The sequence below is a fragment of the Pithys albifrons genome, chromosome 21 (genome assembly GCF_047495875.1).
Source record: "Pithys albifrons albifrons isolate INPA30051 chromosome 21, PitAlb_v1, whole genome shotgun sequence".
Classification (NCBI taxonomy): Eukaryota; Metazoa; Chordata; class Aves; order Passeriformes; family Thamnophilidae; genus Pithys; species Pithys albifrons.
Window position 1 is genome coordinate 587,445 of NC_092478.1, and position 20,988 is coordinate 608,432.

The 20,988-nt window shown below is 53.5% G+C and overlaps 1 protein-coding gene across 2 annotated transcripts in view; it reads right to left on the reverse strand.

Moving 5' to 3' along the window:
- Positions 1–20,988, reverse strand: part of SMG6 (SMG6 nonsense mediated mRNA decay factor) — a 108,188-nt gene that overhangs the window by 13,383 nt on the left and 73,817 nt on the right. Inside the window, exons 14-15 of one of the 2 annotated variants that reach the window (XM_071575421.1) lie at positions 4,328–4,504; positions 1,328–1,474 (exon numbers count right to left, since the gene is read on the reverse strand). In XM_071575421.1, coding sequence (XP_071431522.1) covers positions 1,328–1,474; positions 4,328–4,504 — 324 coding nt within the window. Of the gene's footprint in view, positions 1–1,327; positions 1,478–4,327; positions 4,505–20,988 lie in introns of both variants that reach the window. The other variant, XM_071575420.1, reaches the window with a different exon arrangement.

Below are 20,988 nucleotides of genomic sequence, written 5' to 3' on the forward strand. Positions count from 1 at the left end.
GTGCAGTTCCTGTTTGCTGTGTCTGTACAAGGCGGTGGGAAGTGGGGAATTTACTTACACCTCCCGCTTAACAACCCTGGGAGGCTGGAAGGCTTCAGGCCGCTTTAATTTACAGCCCATCTCTCCAATCTCTCACTCGTTTGCTGCTGCTTTCTTCCTCTATGTATTAAGGTGACCCAGGTACCTGCCAACAATAATGGACTTGCTTGCGGGGGCGGCCCCTCCCTCCCGGCACAACTTCTACCTTCGCCTTGATATGAATTGCTCCAGATTGAAATGAGAAAAGAAAAAAGGCAAGATCTGCAAAGGTTCGGGGTGGGTTTGGAAAAGCGAAGCGCAGTGGTTCTGGGCCCGGCGCCAACAGCCGGAGGGTACACATGTGCAGCCTCTCCCAGTAGGGCCTTCAGCAGCCCTGTTTTACAACCACCTCGGCACACACTGCAGAGTTCACGCATATGGCCAGACAGATGTGTCTGGCTTACGTTCAAGGCTGGAAAATGAAGAATTATGGAAGTGAAGGGCCCTGGGCATTAGAGAGGGCGGAGGTGAGGGGGAGGGGAGCCAGGGAGAATTTTTCCTCTGCTGAGAAATCATCATCTGGGCTGTGAGGCTGGAGGAAGAGGAGTCGCGAGCAAGGAGGCAGCCAACAGCCATGCTTGTGAGATTGCTCTTAAAGCAACAGGGTGCATTGCCAGGCGACTGCTCCCAGTGCAACCAGTCTATTTCACCAGCTCCCACTGGGAAATATGCTCAGATGAGGCCAGGGCCAGGCCAGGTTCACCTGTATTCCGTCTGTTTGTCCCCATAACGATGGCAACGTTCTGGCTGTCCGCAGACTATTTTTCCGCCGCTGGCTCCTGCGTGAACTCGGCCGTTCACGTCCCACCCTCTCCCCGCCTGCCTGTGCCCCATTGCACAGGAAAGCTGATTTCTCACAGAACCATGGAGCCTCTGCCCTGGGTGGGGGCACAGCTCACTGCATGGCACACACAGCTCACTGCATGGCACACACAGCACTGCAGTTCAAGCACTGCTCTGACAGGGCTCCTGGGTGTGCTGGCAGCTCTGTAGGGGAGCTGTGTCTGGCTTCCAAAGGGTCCCAGGCGTCCCCCAAACATTCATCTCAGGGCCTGGGAGGGCAGCTCTTACCCAGGGTAGGGACAGCAACACTATTCAAAGGCCAAAGCTGAGCTTGCTGCTGTGTTTCACAGAGACAGCGAGGGGCACCTACACCCTGGGAGGTAAAGGTGCTATGAGACATCCCAAGAGGCTTGCAGAAAACATCTATGCACTGTGGGCACAGCAAGGTGGGATAAGCCCATCCTACCTGAATCTTGTCTTGACGACGTTGCTGCTCAGCAACTTGCCTGGCCAGGGCTTGCTTTTTGGCTCTGAGCTCCTTGATGTCCATCTCTCCTCCACTGCCTTCAGTCTCCGAATCATCTTCAAATGCCTCAATCCTCACATCATCCTCCTTCTTTCAGGAAATGCAGAAAGAGAAAAACAGGAGAGAAGTCATTGTAAAGGATGTTGGTGGCAGGGACCATTCTTGTTCTGCTCTCCCTCTTCCAGCAGACAAATCCGTGTCAGGCATGGTCCATCATCCCTTGCTGATGGGTGACTATTTCTAAACATCCAAAAGAAGCCAATTAGTAGTAAGCATCCAGGAAATGACAAGGTGAGACAGGAGGTAACGGGGCAGGAAAGGCAGTGACCAGGCAGGGCAGGGGCAGCCCAGCTTTAATGCTCTGTTCTAAAATCACACTCTCTTCCTCACCTTGGAACACTCTTCCCACAGCCTTGGGTGAGTCACTGATGTTTTATAGCCTTCAATTCTGTGAAACCATGGTATTTCCCTGTCTCTGCTTTGCCTGGCTGTCGAGGTGACACATCCCTTGGAGCAAATGCTGCTGTATGAGGCTGCTCTAACACTGCTGCCTTATCCCAGGCTGGGCACACAGACTGGTCATATTGACAGGAACTTCGAATCCATGAACCCAGGAGAGCAAAGAGCCTCTTGCCCTTCTCTGTTTTGACCTCTGAACAGGCCAGAGAGATTTCTGCATCCACCACAAAACTTCTAGCTGGGTTGGAACCAATGTTGCATGAGACACTGAACCAAGGTTCTCCAACCTCCTGACCACACAAGCACTTCTAGACCATGTTGCATCTTCTCCCTCTCCTAGAGACCCTTCCCTGGGGCTCCTCACCAGGAGTTCTGCAGACTCTTCCCAGTATACCTGCCCTGACTGAACTGGAGTCCCCAGAAGGAGTCACACTGTTCCCTCTCCAGGTAAAGGCCTCACTGGACTTTTTCCCATGCACCAAAATCTTTGGGACACAGGAGTGTGGGAAGGAGTAGCTGGTGTCTAGCTGGGGCTCAGTCACAAGTTCTGCTGCAGCTTTGTTGCTCTCCCCAGTGTCTTCAGGTGCAAAGGCAAGCCCACAAGTCCCTGTTCCTCAACACGTGTCCCACATGGGCTGCCCAGGAGCTCAACTCTGCTGACAGTCCCCTTTTCTCGTTCAGGTCCCTTGCCTCCTCACTGCAGTGACCAGAGCTCTTCCCAAGCCGTGCCACTGCCCATCAACCCCTCACTGCACAAAAGCCAAGGGTTGTGGTGGGGCTGGAAAGACTTCCCAAGTGGCACCTGGGCATAAAGACCCGCTCCAAGTTCCCTAGAGGACTGCAGGGGACAGATCCTGTGCAGAGGGATAAATAAGAGCACGATTGCACTCTGCCCTATGCAGGGTGCCATGACACGTCGCAGCAGGAGGGACTTGTGGTCTTAATTTAGAACAACCCCAGCACTGTACAGTCATACACTCAGTCATGTCACCAGGACCACACACCTGCCTGGACACAGAACCATGTTCTCTTCTCTCCTTGTGACTTTCTAGGCATGGGAAGGAGGAAGATGGAGTCCTCAGGCTCACTTCCCTCTGCCGGGACAGCCTGGGCCACAGGGGATGGGGGAATGCTGCCAAGAGGGAAAGTGTCACGTACTGGCCTCAGGGAAAAACGTCGCCCAGATCTGCTGCAGTGGGTTGGGACCTGCTTGCCCAGGGTGTTGGTGGTCACACTGGAGAGCTGGAAGCTCGCTGGAGGTAAGAGTCCAAGGAGGAAGCTCTAGGGTTGCACAACGAGCTCATGGAGAGGTTCCCACAGCTGAGCAGAGTTGGTGGGAACAGGGCAGTACAGAGCTACCCTCGTACTGTGCTTGTTCATATCAGGAACTGGAGGGATTGACTCAATAAAACGAGCGTTCTGGAGAACAGGACCATCCCTGTAGTGACACTGGGTAGAACCAAAAGATCCCCCCATATTCCATATGTCATCCTGAAAACCTCCAGTACCTTCTCCAGAAGGGGACAAAGGTCCAGGTCCCTTACCTTACAGAGACATCTCTTGCTGCCTAGCGATTTGCTCTGAGCCTCAGTGCAAACAAAATCCCCTAAACTCTGTCTCCTGCTCAGCTGGAGCTGGATGCTGGGGCAAAGGGTGCTGAGCACAGTTTTGTTCATGGCTCCTCTGGCTGTCAGCTCCCTCGGGCACACAGAGCCATGGGACACAGACAAGGTGCTGTCCCTGCATGTGGCGATTCCCCTGTGGCTCTGAGTGCCTGGCCTCAGCACAGGGAGGGGAGCCAGAGTGAGCTTGGGCACTGCTGGGCCACCCAGCTTCCCATTTCCAACCCCTCTGCCCCTCTCTCCTGTTTCCTTGGCCTTTCCAACTGCAAGATTAAACAGAAGAAAAGAGTCAACCTGCAGAGCGGTTGGCAGGGCCCTTAAACACACACACGGAGCCTGGAGTGAAGCAAGGCCTACAGGAACAAGCAAGGGCAGAAAAACAAGAGCTGAATTCCTTAATCACATCAGGATGTGAGAGGCAGGGGAGGGACGGGGCGCCAATGTCAGCTCTTCCTGTACGTGTGCTGGAGGCTGGAGCTCAGGCCTCCTCTGCAACCATCTCCACAGCTATAAACTTGATCCTGAAGCTGAACCCTGACACCCCCTCGCCCACCTCCTCTCCCGGGGCCGCAGTGCTGCACGTTATTAAAGCTCCCCCAGCTCTGGGTATGAACCAGCAGCATCTGGAACTCATAGGAGCATGCCAGATAGAGGCAGGCGGGCTGGACTGGCAGGAAAGGGCAAGAGCGAAGCACACTCGGGAGACAAGGGCTGTGCACCATTTGCCCCCCTGGCTCCCCCCCCAGAATGCACACACAGCTACGCCAGCTATAAATAGCGGGAGCTGCAGGGCAGGCAGAGGCTGGGCCCCACAGGGGTGATTCTTCCTTCACTGAGGCACGCTCTTCCCGCACAGTACCTGATCTTCCAGTTGTTTTCCCTCTTGGCTTCCCATTTCCTTTCCCATGGCGTCTGGGACGGGTGCCACTGACACATATTTTCCACCCTTGAATGCCAGCAAAGGCTCTTCTTGTCCACAAAGGGCTTCCAGGAAATACTTCAGAACTGTGACCCTCTTGCAGTCGGCTGCAATAACCTACAGGGTGAGGATGAGGGGGTTGGGGAGAGGGAAAGGAAAACAAAGTCAGTGCAAAGGAGAGCGGATGAGTAACAAGCAGGGGGGAATGCCTGGGGATGGAAGGCCTAGCGGGATGCAGGCAGCACCACAGGGATGTGCAGGGTGCCTCTCTGCTAAACATGGATGGAAGGGGTTTGCTTTGCCTCACAGCCCACTGTCCCCAGGGAAAAGGAGGCAAGGAAAGTCAGGACACCCAGCTCCAATCTGCGTCCTGCCCTGCCTCCTGTGTGCACCACATGGCTGGAGGGCTGCCAGGGGACAGCCAGCCCCTTGCCCAGCTCCACCAAATGGGGAAAGAACTGCTGAACCATGAGAGATCAATGAATGATGTGGCCTGGCCCTGTGTTTTGCAGATTCCCCCCTAAAAGCTGTGGAGAGATGCAGCTGTGAGAGCAGGTAGGTGGGGGCATTTGAGAAACGCTGAGCCCCTCCTCACCTCCAGCCTGACTCAGTCCCATGGGCCCATCTCACAGACCCACTGGGGAGCCTTGTCAGGGAGGCTGGGACGGATCTGGCCAGAAGCAAACTCAATACCCTGGGTAATTATCCAATTTATGAGGCTCTCAAATGGAGTTTCCAGAGCATGGGAGCCTGGTGCCTCCACAGCCCTATCCCACGTGGCACAGCCTGTGTCGGCACCTCCATCAGGACTGGCCTGGCTCAGCCCTTGCCCCTTTGCAGCAGGGCTCTGCACCTGCACAGCACTCCTCTGGTGCTTCCTGCTCACTGGTGTCACCCCCAGGGAGCTGCAGATTTAGAGGGAGAAAGTCAGCAAACAGGACTAAACGTGATACACACTATGGACACAAAGTCCACATTGATGCCCGAGCTTCTCCTGTTCCACCCAGACCACCTTGGTTTTGTCTACTTGTACAGAGCCTCAGAGACCCCCATCCCAAAAGGGTCCTTGCAGGCTCCCAGGACTGGGATTCTGAAGCCAGGGAGAGGGTCAGACCCCATACAGGTGACTCAACCAGGTGCCTCACAGCCAGGACATACACGGTGTGATGCCAACGCCGCACACCTCGGTGTGACAGACACTGGCTCGTCAACATGCTGTGCCCTGAGGGGCTGTGCCATGGTGAGCAAGGGCTGGCAGTGGCACCGGCCCCACTGCACCAGGCTGCCCTGAGAGGAAACTTCTGCTCTTCCACAGTGCTGCCAGTTTCCTCTCTGTGGCTAATTTTAACCACCGTGCTGCTGTAGTGCGTGTCAAAAACCTGACCCTCCTCTGACCTCCAACCTCCCACCGCAGTCACTGCCACAGCAAGGCACCCCTGTGGACCCACAGCTGGGGCTGCCCCCATTTGAAGGTGGCCCCCTGGGATTCCATGTCCTCCCTATACCTCAACAGACAGGCAGAGGGGGAAGAGAATCCCCTTCCTCCCTGCAGAGGCAGTTGCTGCTGCAGAGAGGTGGTATAAGCAGGCTGATCAAAAGAATTAAAATTTAGGGGAGAAAAGGACCTGAAACCACTGATTCTGCTCCTAAAAAATGTGCCCTGTGAGACCAATGTAAGAAAGGACAAAGTGATACTGGCCCAGCAGCCCTGGAAGCAGTTTGGGCTGCTGGGGACTCTCTTTCACGGGACAGCCCTTTGCTGTTTGTGGCATCCAGCCAAGAGCAATCCCTGCAAGTGTCACCACAGGAACATTCCCATCCTCCTGGCTCTCCTTTAGGAATGATTGTGTGCAAAGGAAAGTCAGAGAACAAGAACAAAGTGGGAATGGCTGTTATGGGAAACATCCCTCCCAAGAGCTCTGGGCTGCAGCAGCCCCGAGGGAAGTGGTGGAAACCTCACCACCAGTTTCACCCCGACTTGACGGGCTAATGCCATGGAGACCCAGTTTGACTCACACGGGGTGACTTCAGCCCAGGGATTTTCCAATCTGGGTATCTGTAGTTAGTTCCTTTGTGAGCAGAGTGCCCACCACCACCAGCCATGTCCTGTGGGATGCCAGGATGTGGCCAACAGCAGCACCGCTGACAAATGGGATAAAAACTGCCTGTCCAGGTGAGGAAGAGACTGGGTGACCCACCCCAACACCATTCTGGAGGGATTTCTCAGGACACCTCTAGAAATAAAAGCCATTGCAGCCAGTGTAGGACCCATAAGGTTTTCAGGAGGGGCTGAGTGTTGACACAGATGCAGCACAGTCATCAATGCACGGCAAAGGCTTAAATCTGAGCCTCCTGGACTGGGAATGATCAGGCATAGTGCAGAACACCCATGGCTGGGGCTCAGGACAAGGGCAGGTGGGATCACTCCTTCCACACTTGAAGAAGAAACTAGTAGGAAACACCAGATTTCCTGCCAAGCCAGCACAGCACATGCTTAAATCCAGTTCATCTGCTGGAGAGAAAAGAGCCCAACCGAAGGCCCATGACATAATGCCACAGCAACTCGTCTCATGAACATATTTTTCCAGCCCACATGAATAACAGGGAAGGAGCAAATGCTCTGCACATCCCTGTCATGTGCAGCCCTGCTCAAGGAGGATGCGGCAGAGCCTGGGGTGGAGCAGCCAGCCTGGCCCTGCCACAGGGCAGCCCAGCCTCAGCGGTGCTGAGAAAGAAGTGACCTGTGACTGGCACTCGGGCCTCTCTTGAACGGGACCTCGGGTGTTGCAGAGCAACCTGCTTTTGCCAGAAACTTCCTGTTTTGCAGTGGAAACCCGAGTGCCCTTGGCAGCACCGGGATGGCTGCTGAAGGTGCTGGCTGGCTCATGTGGCAATGCCAGTATGGCGTGGTGAGGACACCAGGAGCTGCGTCCACGCTAACCAAAGGAATGGGAGCACAAAATGGCACAGTGTCGTCGTATTTGGTGATGTGGCAGCAGACACCCCGGCCCCAGTGGGGAAATACAGCCCTTCCCCCTCTGACTGTGCAGTGCAACAGCAGGAACCGAAAGCCTGGCTTCAAGTCACTGCTGGGTATGAAAATAGGCCTGACACGCACACAGCCGCTCTCAAAGGAAAACTGAAACCGAGAATTGCTGAAGTGGTCTGGTGCCCCCGCCCGTGACCCGGGCTCAGTTCCCCAGAGGCACCACCGAGCCCCTCGCCACCACGGTGCCTCTCGGGGACACGTGGCCAGGGACCAGGCGTGGGACCGAGGCAGCTGTGGCTGCAGCAGCCCTGATTGCCAGCCTGACCTCATCAGGGCTGGAGGGGAGAGGTTCCCAATCTCCTGCTCCATCAGACAGGCTCACCACCAGCTCCAGCACCAGCCACCCACGAGGGGCTGGTGGCTCCTTGGCCACACTGACAAGGCTCATTAGCCAACGGCTAATTCGTGGGGCTCACATTAACACACTGATCATTGAGCAAGACACAGCAGGACACACATTAACACACACTAACTGCCTGTAGAGACCCACTGGGCTGCACATTAACTGTACCAGCTGTTGAGTTTTCAAAGCCACGCTGCAGTGCCAATGCCCACCTCCTGCCATCAGTGAGCTGCACCTCTGGTCTGAGGAGGGAGCCTCCAATCTAATGAAGCTGATCCCCTGCGTGGTCTTGGCTATATTTCCCCCTGCAGATAAAACAGGCAGAAGGGAAAAGCTTCTCTGAGTGCTGTGGAGGGCAGAGAACCCCTGCACCTGGCCCAAAGAAGACAGTCCCGACATCACCATGTGCCCTCCAGGAGATTTAAGGGGAGGAAAGGGCCTCTCTCTGAGCGCTGTAAACGCTGTGCCTGAGGGGACACGTGCACCTGGTGCTGGCAGGGTGACACCCCAGAAACCAGGCACGGTCTGGCTTTGGGTCAGAGCCGTGCCTGGAGCCGGCGGGCAGCTCTGCCCTGCCCCGGCCCCGCACGAGGCTCTCCCGCAGCTCAGCAAATCGCTGTCACACCCTTCGCCGCCTTCAATCAACTTTTACAACTTGTTAATTTTACGCAGCGTCCTAAAGAGCAAATAACTGGGAGGCAGGAATGCAGACTCCTTCAGCTAGTCCAAAGAGCCCGCGGCAGCCGAGCCAGCTGGCCAGGGGAGCGCTGCTCAGCCGGGGGACCTGCTGCATCCCGAGGGAACCTGCTCCGGAGGGGCTGCCCCACGCCCCGGCAGCCTCTGGCAATGCCACGCTGCTCCTGCAGCCTGTGGAGGGACCCTGGCAGCTCCTCCCTCAACAAAACCTTGGACTCCACAAGGAAGCAGAAGGCAGCAGCTTTGGAGGAAGGATTGCTTAGAGGATAGGCTGCCATTGCAAGCTCTACATTCCTGTGTTCGAGGGGGAGACACCAGTACATCCTGACAGCTGGATTCAGACGGGGAAAAGGACATGAGAAGTTTGAGTCATAGCATAGAGAGATCTTGTCCCAGATTCAGAGATGGGAACGGGACAGGACCAGGACTCAAAGCCAAGTTCCAGCACAATCCAGCATGGGGATAACACTGTTTTTGCCACATCAGTTTAAAGATGGCTTAGCTGAAGTAGCTGAACGAAGCTGAAACCAAGTGAGCCCCAAACAATGTAAAACACGCAGCGACTACATGGCCCAGCTGAAATGTTTGCACTGACCCTGCTAAAATATCCAGGGAGGCCATAGCTCAAAGTCTCCCTGTGCCCTGTGCTGCCTCCTCCCATCCCTGGGGATCCAGCTCAGAGGAGGAGCCCTGAGGAAAGAGCCTGGTTTGGTCTCATCCTTTCGGGGATTTTTATCTTGCAGGCTTGGACAAGCTGGACTGGGTTTAACCCTGGACTCATCACAGCCCAACTTCTGTGGGCTTATTCCCCAGCCAGGATGTGACTCAAGTTGCTCCTTGCTCTGCTCAGCCCCAGATACAGCTTGGAGGGGTTTGGCCACCTGGGTAGGGAGGACCAAAGTGTCCCTCACCACTGGGCAGCAGCACTCGCAGCTGGATGTAACCCTGGTTTCATCAGCTGAGAGTTGTCTGCAGCCACAGGTCTCTCAGAGAAACTTCTAATTTCAATTAATCCCACAAGCAGGTTCAGTGGATGCAGCTCCCACATACCTGCAACTCTGTGTGTGACCCGAGAAAGCACCAGTGGCTGCACCAGGGCCCAAACCAGGGCACCACTGGCTCCAATGGATCCTGCTGTTGTCCTGGCTTTGCAGGACCCAGTGCCAGCATGGGCAGTGCCTGGCACCAACCAGAGAGCACATGTGGGGAAAGGATCCACCACATCCATGCCTGATGCTCCATCACAGCAGAGAAAACCCCCAGGGAAAACAGAAAAGCCCAGATAAACCACTGCAGTTGCTCTTCCCCATGGCCACTGCTGGAGAACCACCCCTGCAAAGCAGGGGCTCCCCAGAGAAGGCATGGCCATGTCTTACTCAAACCTCTCCCCCAGCATCCTGAGCCTTGCACAGGCACAGCTCCAGCCTCTGCACTGGAATACGTGGTCTCAGACAAGTCACTAAAGCAGATGTGCTTTTGGCCTGGCAAACTCTGCCTTTCCAGCTTTGGCCACACAGTTCAGCCACAACTGGCCTTCAAAGCTGGAAAGCAGCACAAAAAAGGAGCCAACTACCCACCACCACCAGGGTTTTCTGGGCTAAGACCAGCCTTGCTTATCCAATGCAGTGATGCAGAGGATACGTGGGTGACATAAAGGTGCCAGTTCTCTCTCTGACTCACACCCAGTGGCTGTGGGGCAGGAACACAGATGAAATTTCTACTGATCTAGGTCAGAAGCCACTTAAACTTTGGATGGAAACCCTAGACTGTCACAGGTCCCAGCCTATGTCCCTGAAGTCCTCTGCACAGCCTGGCACTGCCCAACAAAACATCTCACAACTTCCTCTCAACTCTTCCCTTCCTTGGTGATGGCACATTGGCAACCTTCCTTGGTGATGAAGAAAGCTGGTTTTCCACCCCAAAGTACATCTGAGGGTGCTGCAGGAACCTTTCATGAATTTTGTGGAAGAGTCAACACTAAAGTTGCTGAAAGCAGATGCTCTGGATGAAAAACCATCCTCCAGATCTCTCCTCAGTTCCTGTGCCCAGGATGGCCTGGAGGGCTGATACAGCCCAGCTCAGGACCAACTGCTCCCTGAAGCTACACAGCCCAGAAGGGAAAGTGCCTGTGGATTCCAAATCAAGCTTTTAGCTTTCATTGATGCTTGGAAAGACTTGCCCTAATGTCTTCTTCACCTGTTAAATGTGCTAAAGAACCTTTCTGTCAGATCCAGGGAGCAGCAGCACTTATAGCAGGGAGCAGGTGGCTCCAGGTGGCATCCAACACCTCATAGACAGGAGGTAGGTCATCAGCTTCTTTAATTTTACTCCCACCAGCTCATTCCCACTGGGCAGCAGCAAAACACAACGAAGGCATGACTTCAGCCGGGGTGAGAAGTCCCAGAGAAGACGATGAAGTACAGGAGGTCTCCACTGCATGATGGACATGTTTTGTCAGGTTTGTGAGTCTGGCTCCTGCCTGGTTCTTCTTGTGTCCTCAGGCAACACTGCCAACAGCTCATCCAGGGCTATGGGCTTCCCCACTGTGCAAAATGGTGTCTCCAGGAAGGCACTGCAGGAATTGCTGCAGGAATTTTCACTGGAGAAAGCATTTGCTTCCACCCTCCATGGCCACACATCCCAGTGCTGATTCCCACAGCAGTGATACATCCATGACATTTCTGCTGTCCCAAGAAAAGCCTTGAGCACAGGACCACACATTTCAATTGTCTGCTGAGTGAACAAGGGGCTAAAAAATCACAGCTTTCAAAGATACTGTGAAAGAGGCAGATGACTCTGGGAGGAACAGTGAGTCACACACAGGGACTCCTTGTTACAGCCACCTCAATGGCCTCCTCTTTCCTATACCAGCTCCCAGAACATCCCCAAACTTCTCAGGAGAAAAAAGACAAAAAAATCAAGACACAGAGTAAAGCCAAGCCAAGTCCAAAGGAGCCTGTTCTGCTCCTCCCTTGCAGATCCTACTGGCACACTAATGGGGGAAGACAAGTCCCTGAAATCCTGCCCCAAGCCTGTGGACCCAGGTTGGAAGAGGAGGAGGGCAAGATCCGTATTCTCAGCAAAGCCAATATGGCACCATTGACAGCTTTCACAGGGCATGGACTGCTCTCCCTGCTGCAGGAGTCTCCAGGCTTTTCCTTTTCAGGGACTGAGGGAATTTATTTCCTCTGCCATTTCGGAGGATGCCTGCCTTGCCAGAGATTGTTTTGCAGAGTTCAGACAGATAAGAAAGTGGTTAGCAGGCTCTTTGGTGGAGGAAGGGAGGATTGCTTAGTAAGGGAAAGGGGACTGCTCTGCTCTCAGCAGCCACATGCTGCCCTTCCTCTGAAGCCACCGCTCTGGGGGCCGCTGGTGCTGGGGACAGGGATGGGCCATTCCTGCAGCTATCCAGCCCTGGGTGTTTTTTGGGCACATCTGCTCGTGGGGCCACACTGCTGACCAGAGATGCTGTTCCTGTGCCAGGACTGAGATCTGTCTCTCTTGGAATTCGGGAAATGCGCCTGATGAATGTTCAATCCAACATCTCAATTGCAAATCTCAGTGCGCTCTTGCAACAGTGAGAACCCTTTGCAGGGTACATGGAAAAACGAAGGGCAGGAGCCAACTCCAGGCTGCCCACACTTCAGAGACAGTGCTGTGGTTATCTGGTACCCTTCCCATTCCAGAATGTGCCTCTCAAGTGGCAGCAGGAAGGACCCGGCCTCACTGTGGGGCTCACATGGAGGAAGTCTGAAGATGCACAATTCCTGATGAGCGTGTTCACCTCCAGCAACACCAACAGTGCTCCATGGAGGTTTGAGCTCAGCTCCTCCAGATCCTACACCCAGCCCAGACTGAGGTGTTATACCCCACAGCAGGGCAGAGCAAGCCCTCACTGACAGCTCTCATTGACAGCACAAGATCTTTCCCAAGGACTTCCCCACGGAGACAACTAGAAACTGCCCTGCTATTTGACCCCAAGAGTAACTTGGTGATTCCTGCCCCACAGGCATCAGTGTCTGGGGTAGCAGAGCACTAAGAGGTTTGGTGGGAAGCTGGGTGGTGGAAGAAGAAGCGTGGCAACACAGGAACAGGGGAGCAAGGATGAGAATCTACGATACAAAATGGCAAAAAAAAGCATCACTCCCTGATGGCCTCCACCTGCCCTGCCCAGACCATCCACCTCTCGTTCTTCTAGTGTCACCTCTGCTGCAGGCAGAGAGGAAGCCACAGTGTGAGCCTGGAGCACCCATGGCATGAAGGACTTCCACGTCCGGAGGTGTTTCCAGGCTGCCCATCCCTTGCAAACCTGACTCCTGACCTCAGCAGTGGGAGGGAGAAGTAAGAGTGGAATATTCTGCCTGGTCCTGGCAGAGCCTTTTGGGAAGCCATTTCTGTGAGTTTACACAGCTTATACATTCTCCATGCAGTTCCTGGCTGCCTTCCATCGCAGATGAGAGTTTTATGTTGAATTTTAAGTTTGACCACAAATATTTAAACTTCCTTGGACCACAAATGCTGTATCTTCTTTGTGGTTTAGTTGGCACCAAATGAGTATTTGCAGATCCCTATATGTCTGTCTGTCATTTAAATATCTCACGGAGCTGCCAAAGGCTTCAAAAGTGAAGGGGCTCCTCCAGCAGACCCCTGATTCCCTTTCTCTGCCCTTCACTGCTTGGTGCAGGAGAGGGAGAGATGCAGGCCAAGCCCTTGCAGAGGGCACAGCTGCTCTGGGCTGAGTGTTTCATACTTACACTCTATTAGGCTTGCTTTCCAGAGAATGTCATCTGAGATCCCACAGTAACTTCCACAGCTCCTTGCCCTGGTGGATACTTGAACTGGGATGAAAGTCTTTGGAATTTTCTCCTCTTCTTTTAGGAAGCCCAGTCTACAGGAGACTGTTTTAATGAGAACTGCTAAAACCACTTAAAGCAGTACAGCTCCCACCTGGGCACTGCTCACAGCCACCCCACGGGGGTTTTCACTTCCTCAACCACCAGCAATTCTCAGTGGGTGACAATCCTGACCTGCTGAACTGGGCTCCTGCTCTAGGGAAAATGGTTGGAGTGGCCACTGTCAGTGGCAGAACAACACTGAATTCAGGGAGGGCTGCTCGGCCAGGAAAATGCAACCAAATAAACACTGTAAAAGATCCCTCCTAAGCACCCCATGCCAAGGGAATTTGGTGTTGCCGTTCCATGGAGCTGGATGGGGAGGGGAGAACTGAGGGTCCCTGAGCTGACACTGAGCTGGGTGGGTGAGTTATGGAGAGCAGCAGCCCAAAATCTGAGTTAAAAAGCACACACACTGGCTTGAGTAAAGTTGTGCTTCATTTCCTTCAGACTTTCTAGTCTAAGACAAACTGGATGCTTGTCCCACCAATTTTAGGGGAACTTCAGAACACAGAGCAGTGTGGTAGATGCTACTTCTGCAACACTGCTTTTACTGGCACAGGGACCCATGCCACTGGCTGCTCACAGCACTAGTCCCACCATCCCTTGGGAGACACAAAGCAACTGTGTGCCCAGGGCAAAAACTCCAGCAACGCCTGCCCACATCAGAAGAAACAGATACCTGAGTCAGAGCCATGCAACGAGAAACCTCCACTCCACAAACCAGAAGCCAGACTGAGCAACGTCAGCGCCGAGCTGCCCCACTGCTGCTCGCACGCTTCGCCAGCCACGGATGCTGCTGGAAAGCTCGGGGCACTGCAGCTCTCCTCAGCTTAGAAAGTGGAAAGAGAAGCAGCCTTGCTTTGAACCAACATGCAGGCAAAGGCCTCGTGAGAGGGCAGCTTATGGGGCTGGGGTTGCTGCGTGCAGGGAGGAGCTCCTCCTGCCATTGGCTGCTCTGCCGGGGCCAGTGCTAAATTCCCTTGAAAACAGAGGGTGGGGATACAGCAGGCAATGTAATAACACCAGAAAAATGCCACCACAGCTCTGTCGGCTGCGGCTCCACAGCCCCAGAGATATTGGCAATACTGGCATTTCCCCTGCCGCAAGAACCACACTGGCAGGGCACTCCTCAGCTCGGGGCAGGGTGGGAGGCAGCTCACAGCATTTCCAGCAGCCACTTCAGGGAGGGACAAACACCGTGTTTTGCTTTACAGTGAAATGCTGCCACTTAGGGGACTCCCGATGACGTTCTTGTGCCTGAGAGCCCATGTCCTCTTCCAGGAGGGGCTGCTCCAAGCAGGACATGCCCAGTTAGCCTACCAGGGAGGTAACTTTCTGCACTGAACCCAAGCTCCGGCCCACACGGATCCTGCTCTGCTCTAAGGAAGCAGCGAGCACAGCTCTGCTACTTATACCCAATGCTCTGCTCTTCTGGCAAACGATTAATGGCCTGAGTCTTGCAGTCGCTCACTTCCAGCTGAGCCAAGAGCTGCAAACACACCTAGGGAAGGAGGGGAAGGGAAGGGAAGAGGGAATTGGAACAGTGGTTTGTCAGGGAAAGGAAAATTGCTCTCTCTGCCTTTGTTTTTGGGAGAGCTCCTCCTCCCAGGAGCGGGATGCTGAGCACAGAGCGGGGCCCCTGCTCCGAAATGGAGGAGCTGAACCAGAACAATAGGGTGGGGATTCTGGATTGGCCCCGACAAGTGGGGTGGGCTGGAGTGGCGGCACCGATCCATCCTTTTGACTTCATTCACACTTACAGCTGCATTAGAGACATTTCCTGAAAGCACAGTAGGAAGAGAGGGGTATTCACTCACTCCACCCTCCATCTCACACCGTCCTCGCGATCCAGCCGTGCACCGAGAGCCAATTCTGGCCTCTGGCAGAGCTGCAGGCCAGACATTACAAGCGCTGGTGTGAGCAGCACAGGTCCCCACCCGATGAGCAGCGCACAGACTTGGAGCACAGAGGAGGGGTGCAGCAGCCAGAATGAAAAAAACAATGTAGGGAAATGCAGAGCATTGAGTGCATCCAGGGTGGACAAGGAGGTGTCAAGAGTGGGATCTGAGTGTCTGGCTTTGGAACAAAAAGAGGTGCAGCCACCGGCTGATACTGCATGAAACAAGGCAGAGCTTCTCCTACAAAGGAGGGGAGCAACACTCACGCTGCACAGGGCCTTGAGGCAGGACTTGTGCCACAGCACTCCCACCCCAGGGTGACTGTGGCACAAATCCTGCCATGCCTGCAGCACGTCATCTTCCCATGATGCCACAACCTGCAAGGTGGAGCAGAGGATTGGGAACAGCATGGCAACCCCTGTGCCTGACTCACCACGGCCCGGGAGCTGCGAGGCCCCAGCGCACTGTGATCCTGCATGTGGAGCCTGAAAAACAACTCCTCTTCTTTTTTAAAAAACAAAAAACCAGACATCCTCTTCCAAATCTGGAGTTACTCAGCCTGACTCACACCAAGTCTCTCCTGGCTCTGCCAGCACTGCCTGCATGTACCTGGAGTGGGCTGTGCAGGCTGTGCTGGTGATACCCACAGCACTGCCCCACGTGCTGCAACACCAGCTTGCTGCAGCAAACCTAATTATTTTCAGCTTCAAACTTCAACCATTTTTGGTGAATCCCCAAATTGAAAAAAAAAAAAGAAAAAAGACAAATAAATCAAGACTATATTTTTTTTTAAATGGGAAAAGCATTTCTTTCATTCTCCCATAATATGAATCCAGCAAACATGAAAAACATGAACCCAAACCAAAGCTCAGACATCACATCTGGGGAGAGACCAAGCATGGAAAATTTTAATCCAAAGGTTAATGTTTGGGAAGCTCCGAGTGTGTGAAATGAGGGGTTAGATGGGTGCTGCTCCACGGCTTGAACAGTTGTTGCCGCCAAGTGGTGGCTTTCAAACGGTGCCTGCCTGCCCCAGCCCAGGCACTCAGGGTCAGGAGCTAAAATAGAAAACAACTGAAATCACTGGAAGCAAACAAACACTCAGATCAGATGCTGGAAAAGCCAAGCGAGGAAGGAGCCAGCAGCATGAAACACAGCTCGAGCCCTGTGACTGGAAACTGTCTTCTGACTCGCCCTGGGTGAATTGCATCAAACCACATGGTTGTGGGAGCCCTCACCAACCCCTCCTGCTCCTCTGAGCTCTCCTGTGCCACTCCTGCAGCTCCAAGATCACCTGGCTGCCCTGTGACACTCCTGTCCAACTGTCACCTCCATCTCCTTTGCTCACTGCTCTGCAGGGTGACACTGCTGCGGTTATCACACCTTGGGGCTTTTTCCACCCCACACCTTTCTCACCAGAACCACCATTTCCTGCCCAAGGACAGAACACCCAACTCCTCCCCTTCCCCCCCAGCCCAGACAATACACATCCCTATACTTGCCCAGAGCAGCATCTCCACTGCTCTCCTGCTCACTCCAGCCTTGCATCCCAAGCTGCTGGACTTCTGCACCCCCCCTGCACATCTGCCCTCTGAGACTCTCATGCTCCCGTTTTCCCGACATCGTGCCTCCAAAATGCCTTTGTCTTCATCTTCTGCATTAGATTATGCCCTTTCCAGACTGCTCCTTCCAGACACTAGAAATCTCTCATCTCCAAAGCTCCAACAGAATAGCACCCTAATTGCCTTTGTTAGGAATGGGGCCATGCCTGTACCATTGCCATGGCTGCTGCGGGGCCGCGGCGGCACCAACAATGGCTTAAAAGCTCCAGGAGTTCAGCGTCGAGTCCTCCCACACTAAACTAAACACAAAGAGAAGGAACATATGTCTGCAAAGGGGCTGAGTCAGGTGGGTCACAGCCCAGCCCGAGGGCTGCCCACGGGTGGGAAGGGAGGGCATGGCCCCAGCAGGCGTGAGAGCATCCGGCTGCATCCACAGGGATGCTCCTGGGATCGGCCAGGGCAGAGCTGCTCCCTGAGGCAGCACACATGGCTTCAAGGAGCTGCAGCATCCCTGCCCATGGGCTAGGCTTTTCTCCTAAGCAGGCACTTGCCAGGAGAAGAGCTGGGCTGTTTCTCTCCAGAGTACCAACAGCTCCTTTCCAGACAACTGTTTCCTGGAGCCATAGGAAGTTTGATTTTCATCACTTCACTGAGGGATGCAAGAGAAAACAACTGCAACCTGCTGCAAAGGGAGGAGAGCGACATCTCCCAAAGAATTTGGATGTCATACTGCTCCCCCCACAATGGTGTAAAGAGGAGAGTTTCGACAATCCAGCTCCAAAGATTCTAATTCTGACTGGGCACAGGCTGCTCGAGGTGTCACACACGATCAGGCTGCTGGGGGTACACAGACACTGGCCAGAGAAGGGGAGAGGGGGAACTGTCAGCTCTAAGCAGAGAATCTGCAACAAGATGGAAAAGACACAAAATAGGGCTCCAAAATGCAAACTGTCCTTTACCAAACCATTGGCTAAGCCAGCTCCAGACCAGTTTTAGGTGTATAGTGCCTTGCTTGGCTGAGCACAAAATCCAGTCAACTCTTGCTTCCTGACCACACTCCTCTCTCTGCAGGTAAACACCTAAATCTGCTGACAACTACTGCAGAAGTGTGGGGGTGAAAATGAAAAGAAGAAAACAGAAGTGAGGTTGAGGGAAACACCAGGAACCTCTGTACACATTGAATGTTTCTCTAAGCTTAGTCCAGAAAAAGGACTCTAAAAGTGCATGCAAAGCACCTCTGTCTGGGCAAGGGAACAAGGGAAGGGCTGACAGGAAGGGCAATGCCAAGGGAAGACCCCAAGGAGGAGCTGAAGGGAAATTGTGGCAGGGCTGACCTGTAAAGGCAGGGGAAGTGTGTGATGAGGAACACGAGCAGAACAGGCTGGCAAAGACATGGCTCAAGACCGGGCTCCCTCAGGGTCCATGCTGACAGAAGCGTGTGCTAGCACGCTCCAAGGAGTCCCAACAAAGGACAGGCAGGCTCCAGCTGCCCAGGGACCAGCTCCCTGCAGCCCTCCAGCCAAGGGGGAAAATGTAATCAGAGCAATTCCTATTAGTAAGAATATAAAGACTTGGAAGCTCTGGGCTGTCTCTTGACAACTAATTAATTACCAGGTAGCATCCCCTTGAAGCTGCCAACACAGCACACACAAGTTCCAGCATGATTTAGAGAGAGAGATGAACCTTACAATAAATTCTAGAATTTTGCTTCATCTCCCGCCATCTGAGATCCTGGGGGAACAGGAAAGGGTGGCAAGAGGCAACTCTGAAGCCATCTGGGATCACCATTAACTCATTCACTCATGGCCTCTGAAACAAAAATGCTGACTGCACTGTGAGCAGCAGCTTCCAGCCAGAGAAGCTCCTTGGATTCTCCATTTCTTAAATGCTCTTCTGACAGTTTCTGCCACAGGGTGCTCATCCCTGGCACTCCCTCACCTGTCCCCCAAGGCTTTGGCCCTCAGCACAGTCTTTGAAATTATTAAAAGCAGGAATTGTATTTCAAATAGTTTCAGGTGAAATGTTCCTCACTGACAGAAATAAAAAACAGTAAGTGAAAAAGTATGTCAAGAAAGGGGGAAAAGGACAAGAGGAGACAGACAGAGTGAGTGCTGCTGACAGCTTTTATGAGAAAACACAGAAAACCACTACAGTGGCAGAAGGGATCAAGAGGCCTTGGCTTGAGCTCATGGACCTGGCTGGTGTGGCCTTGCAGTGCTGTGCCCAGCTGGTCCCTCACCTCTGACTGCATCCCACTCCTTGCCATCCTCAACAGAGCATCCCTTTCCAGCTGATGAGTTGCTGATTGTCATGGAACTGGTGCATCAGGGCAGTCACGGAGCCACATAGTGCATCCCCACACAACTACACCGTGCTGCAGGAAAGGAGACTCCCAGGATCACTGCCATTCCACACAGGGACAAAGGCTATCTGGGCTGCAGAGGTCACTGGAACAGCAGCAGATGCTGCTAAACCACTGCAGTGTCCCAAGCTTTGTCAGGACATCTCACGCTAAAAAAGGAAAGATAACAACAAGCTACAGCTGAGGATCAGGATGTCTGCCCTGTTGGGAGAGGTGGGCTTGGGCAGCCAGGCCCAAGAGTCACAGAAGGGTTTGAGTTGGAACCTTAAAGATCATTAGTTCCAAACTCCCTGCAAATGAAAACTTTCATGATTCAGTACTGGGGGGTCTAAACTAGGAGGTAACACATGAAATATGAGGATATTTAAGGATGGTCATCCCAGTCTAACATTTTTCAGGCTCTAGAGACACAGGGGAGATGGGACATGCTGCTCAGTATGGCACATGGGGACTGAACTATGCAGGACACCAGGGAGCACCTCAGGGGCTGGTTTTGCCAGCACCCAGGGTGGTATGAGATCAACCAGTAGTGGCACCTTGATCAGCATGTGGGGACAGTGCCTTGAGGTGACATTTTACACATGACAACTCTCCTACCTCACCACTTCAGGCAAGCAGCTGGTCTGGGTTGGCAGCTTTTGGGACCAGAAGCCTCCACTGCCCTGCTCGAGGCCACAGCTCTACCGGTGGCCACAGATTTCTTCCTTAGACACCAGGACAGCCACGGGTCGTCTTGTTCAGGTGCAAATGTTCTGGGGCAAGCCAAAACATTTTTTTTTTCTTTTTTAGATTTTAGATTTACTTGATCTAAGTCCAAAAACTGAGATGACATCAAAGGGCCCATTGAGTAGATCCCCTCCAGAAACACAGGGGGACTTTACCTTGTTAGTACAAACACGGTTCCCCTCCAGACTTCCTGGGAACAGCTGAAGCAGCGCTGCACTTCAAAAAACCAGCCTGCACATCACAGGGCTGGGGAGGAGCTCAGTTCTGGCTCAGGATTGTTGACAACCATTTCAAAGTCCATGCAGGATCACACACAAAAATTGTCACAGCCCTGAGGGCAACAACTTTCTCTCTGACCCCAGGATATGGGCAATGGCAGGGCAGGAGTTGTCACATGAAGCAGTTGGGGAGGGTATGAAGTCTGACGTGAGGGAGAGAAAGAGAAGAAGACTTAGATGATGGCGCAATTTATCCCTCCTGGAACTGGTCAGTGATTGTTTCCCACGAGCTACCAAGAGGGATGAATGTTCCTTCAGGATTTCAACCCCTGCCAAGAGAGTCCATCTTATTCTGAGGGATGGCAACTGCCAGCAGTTCTGTCCCTGCTGCAGTCCCCAGCTTAGATCTGCCTCTGGCTGGGGTCAGAGGTCACTTCCAGAGGGACAGAGGAGACCAGCAGGAGCCCAGGCTCAGCCATGGCATGGAGTGACAATCAGGAGATATGCTGCTTCCTGAAGAACTGGAACTGATGTGCAAATAATGACAGACAAAATGTGGGGCGAGGAAGGGTTAGAGAGAGATTAGTCTGGGGCACACTTTGGGAGATACACAATGTTAAGTATGAGGGCAAAGGAAATGAAAACTGGAAACTCAAACATAGTCAAGAATCCAATCCCAGCCTGGGCAGGAAGTTTACACTCTGCTTCTAAATATACATGTTTTTAAATCAACAAACTTTCTTGTTCCTCAGCTCTACTGTACAACCACACAGGAGAACTAACCGGATAGAGGCACTGCCAAGCTCTCCTCCTGGCAAGGCTGCTGTCCACGAGGGACAAGGGATGGGCTTC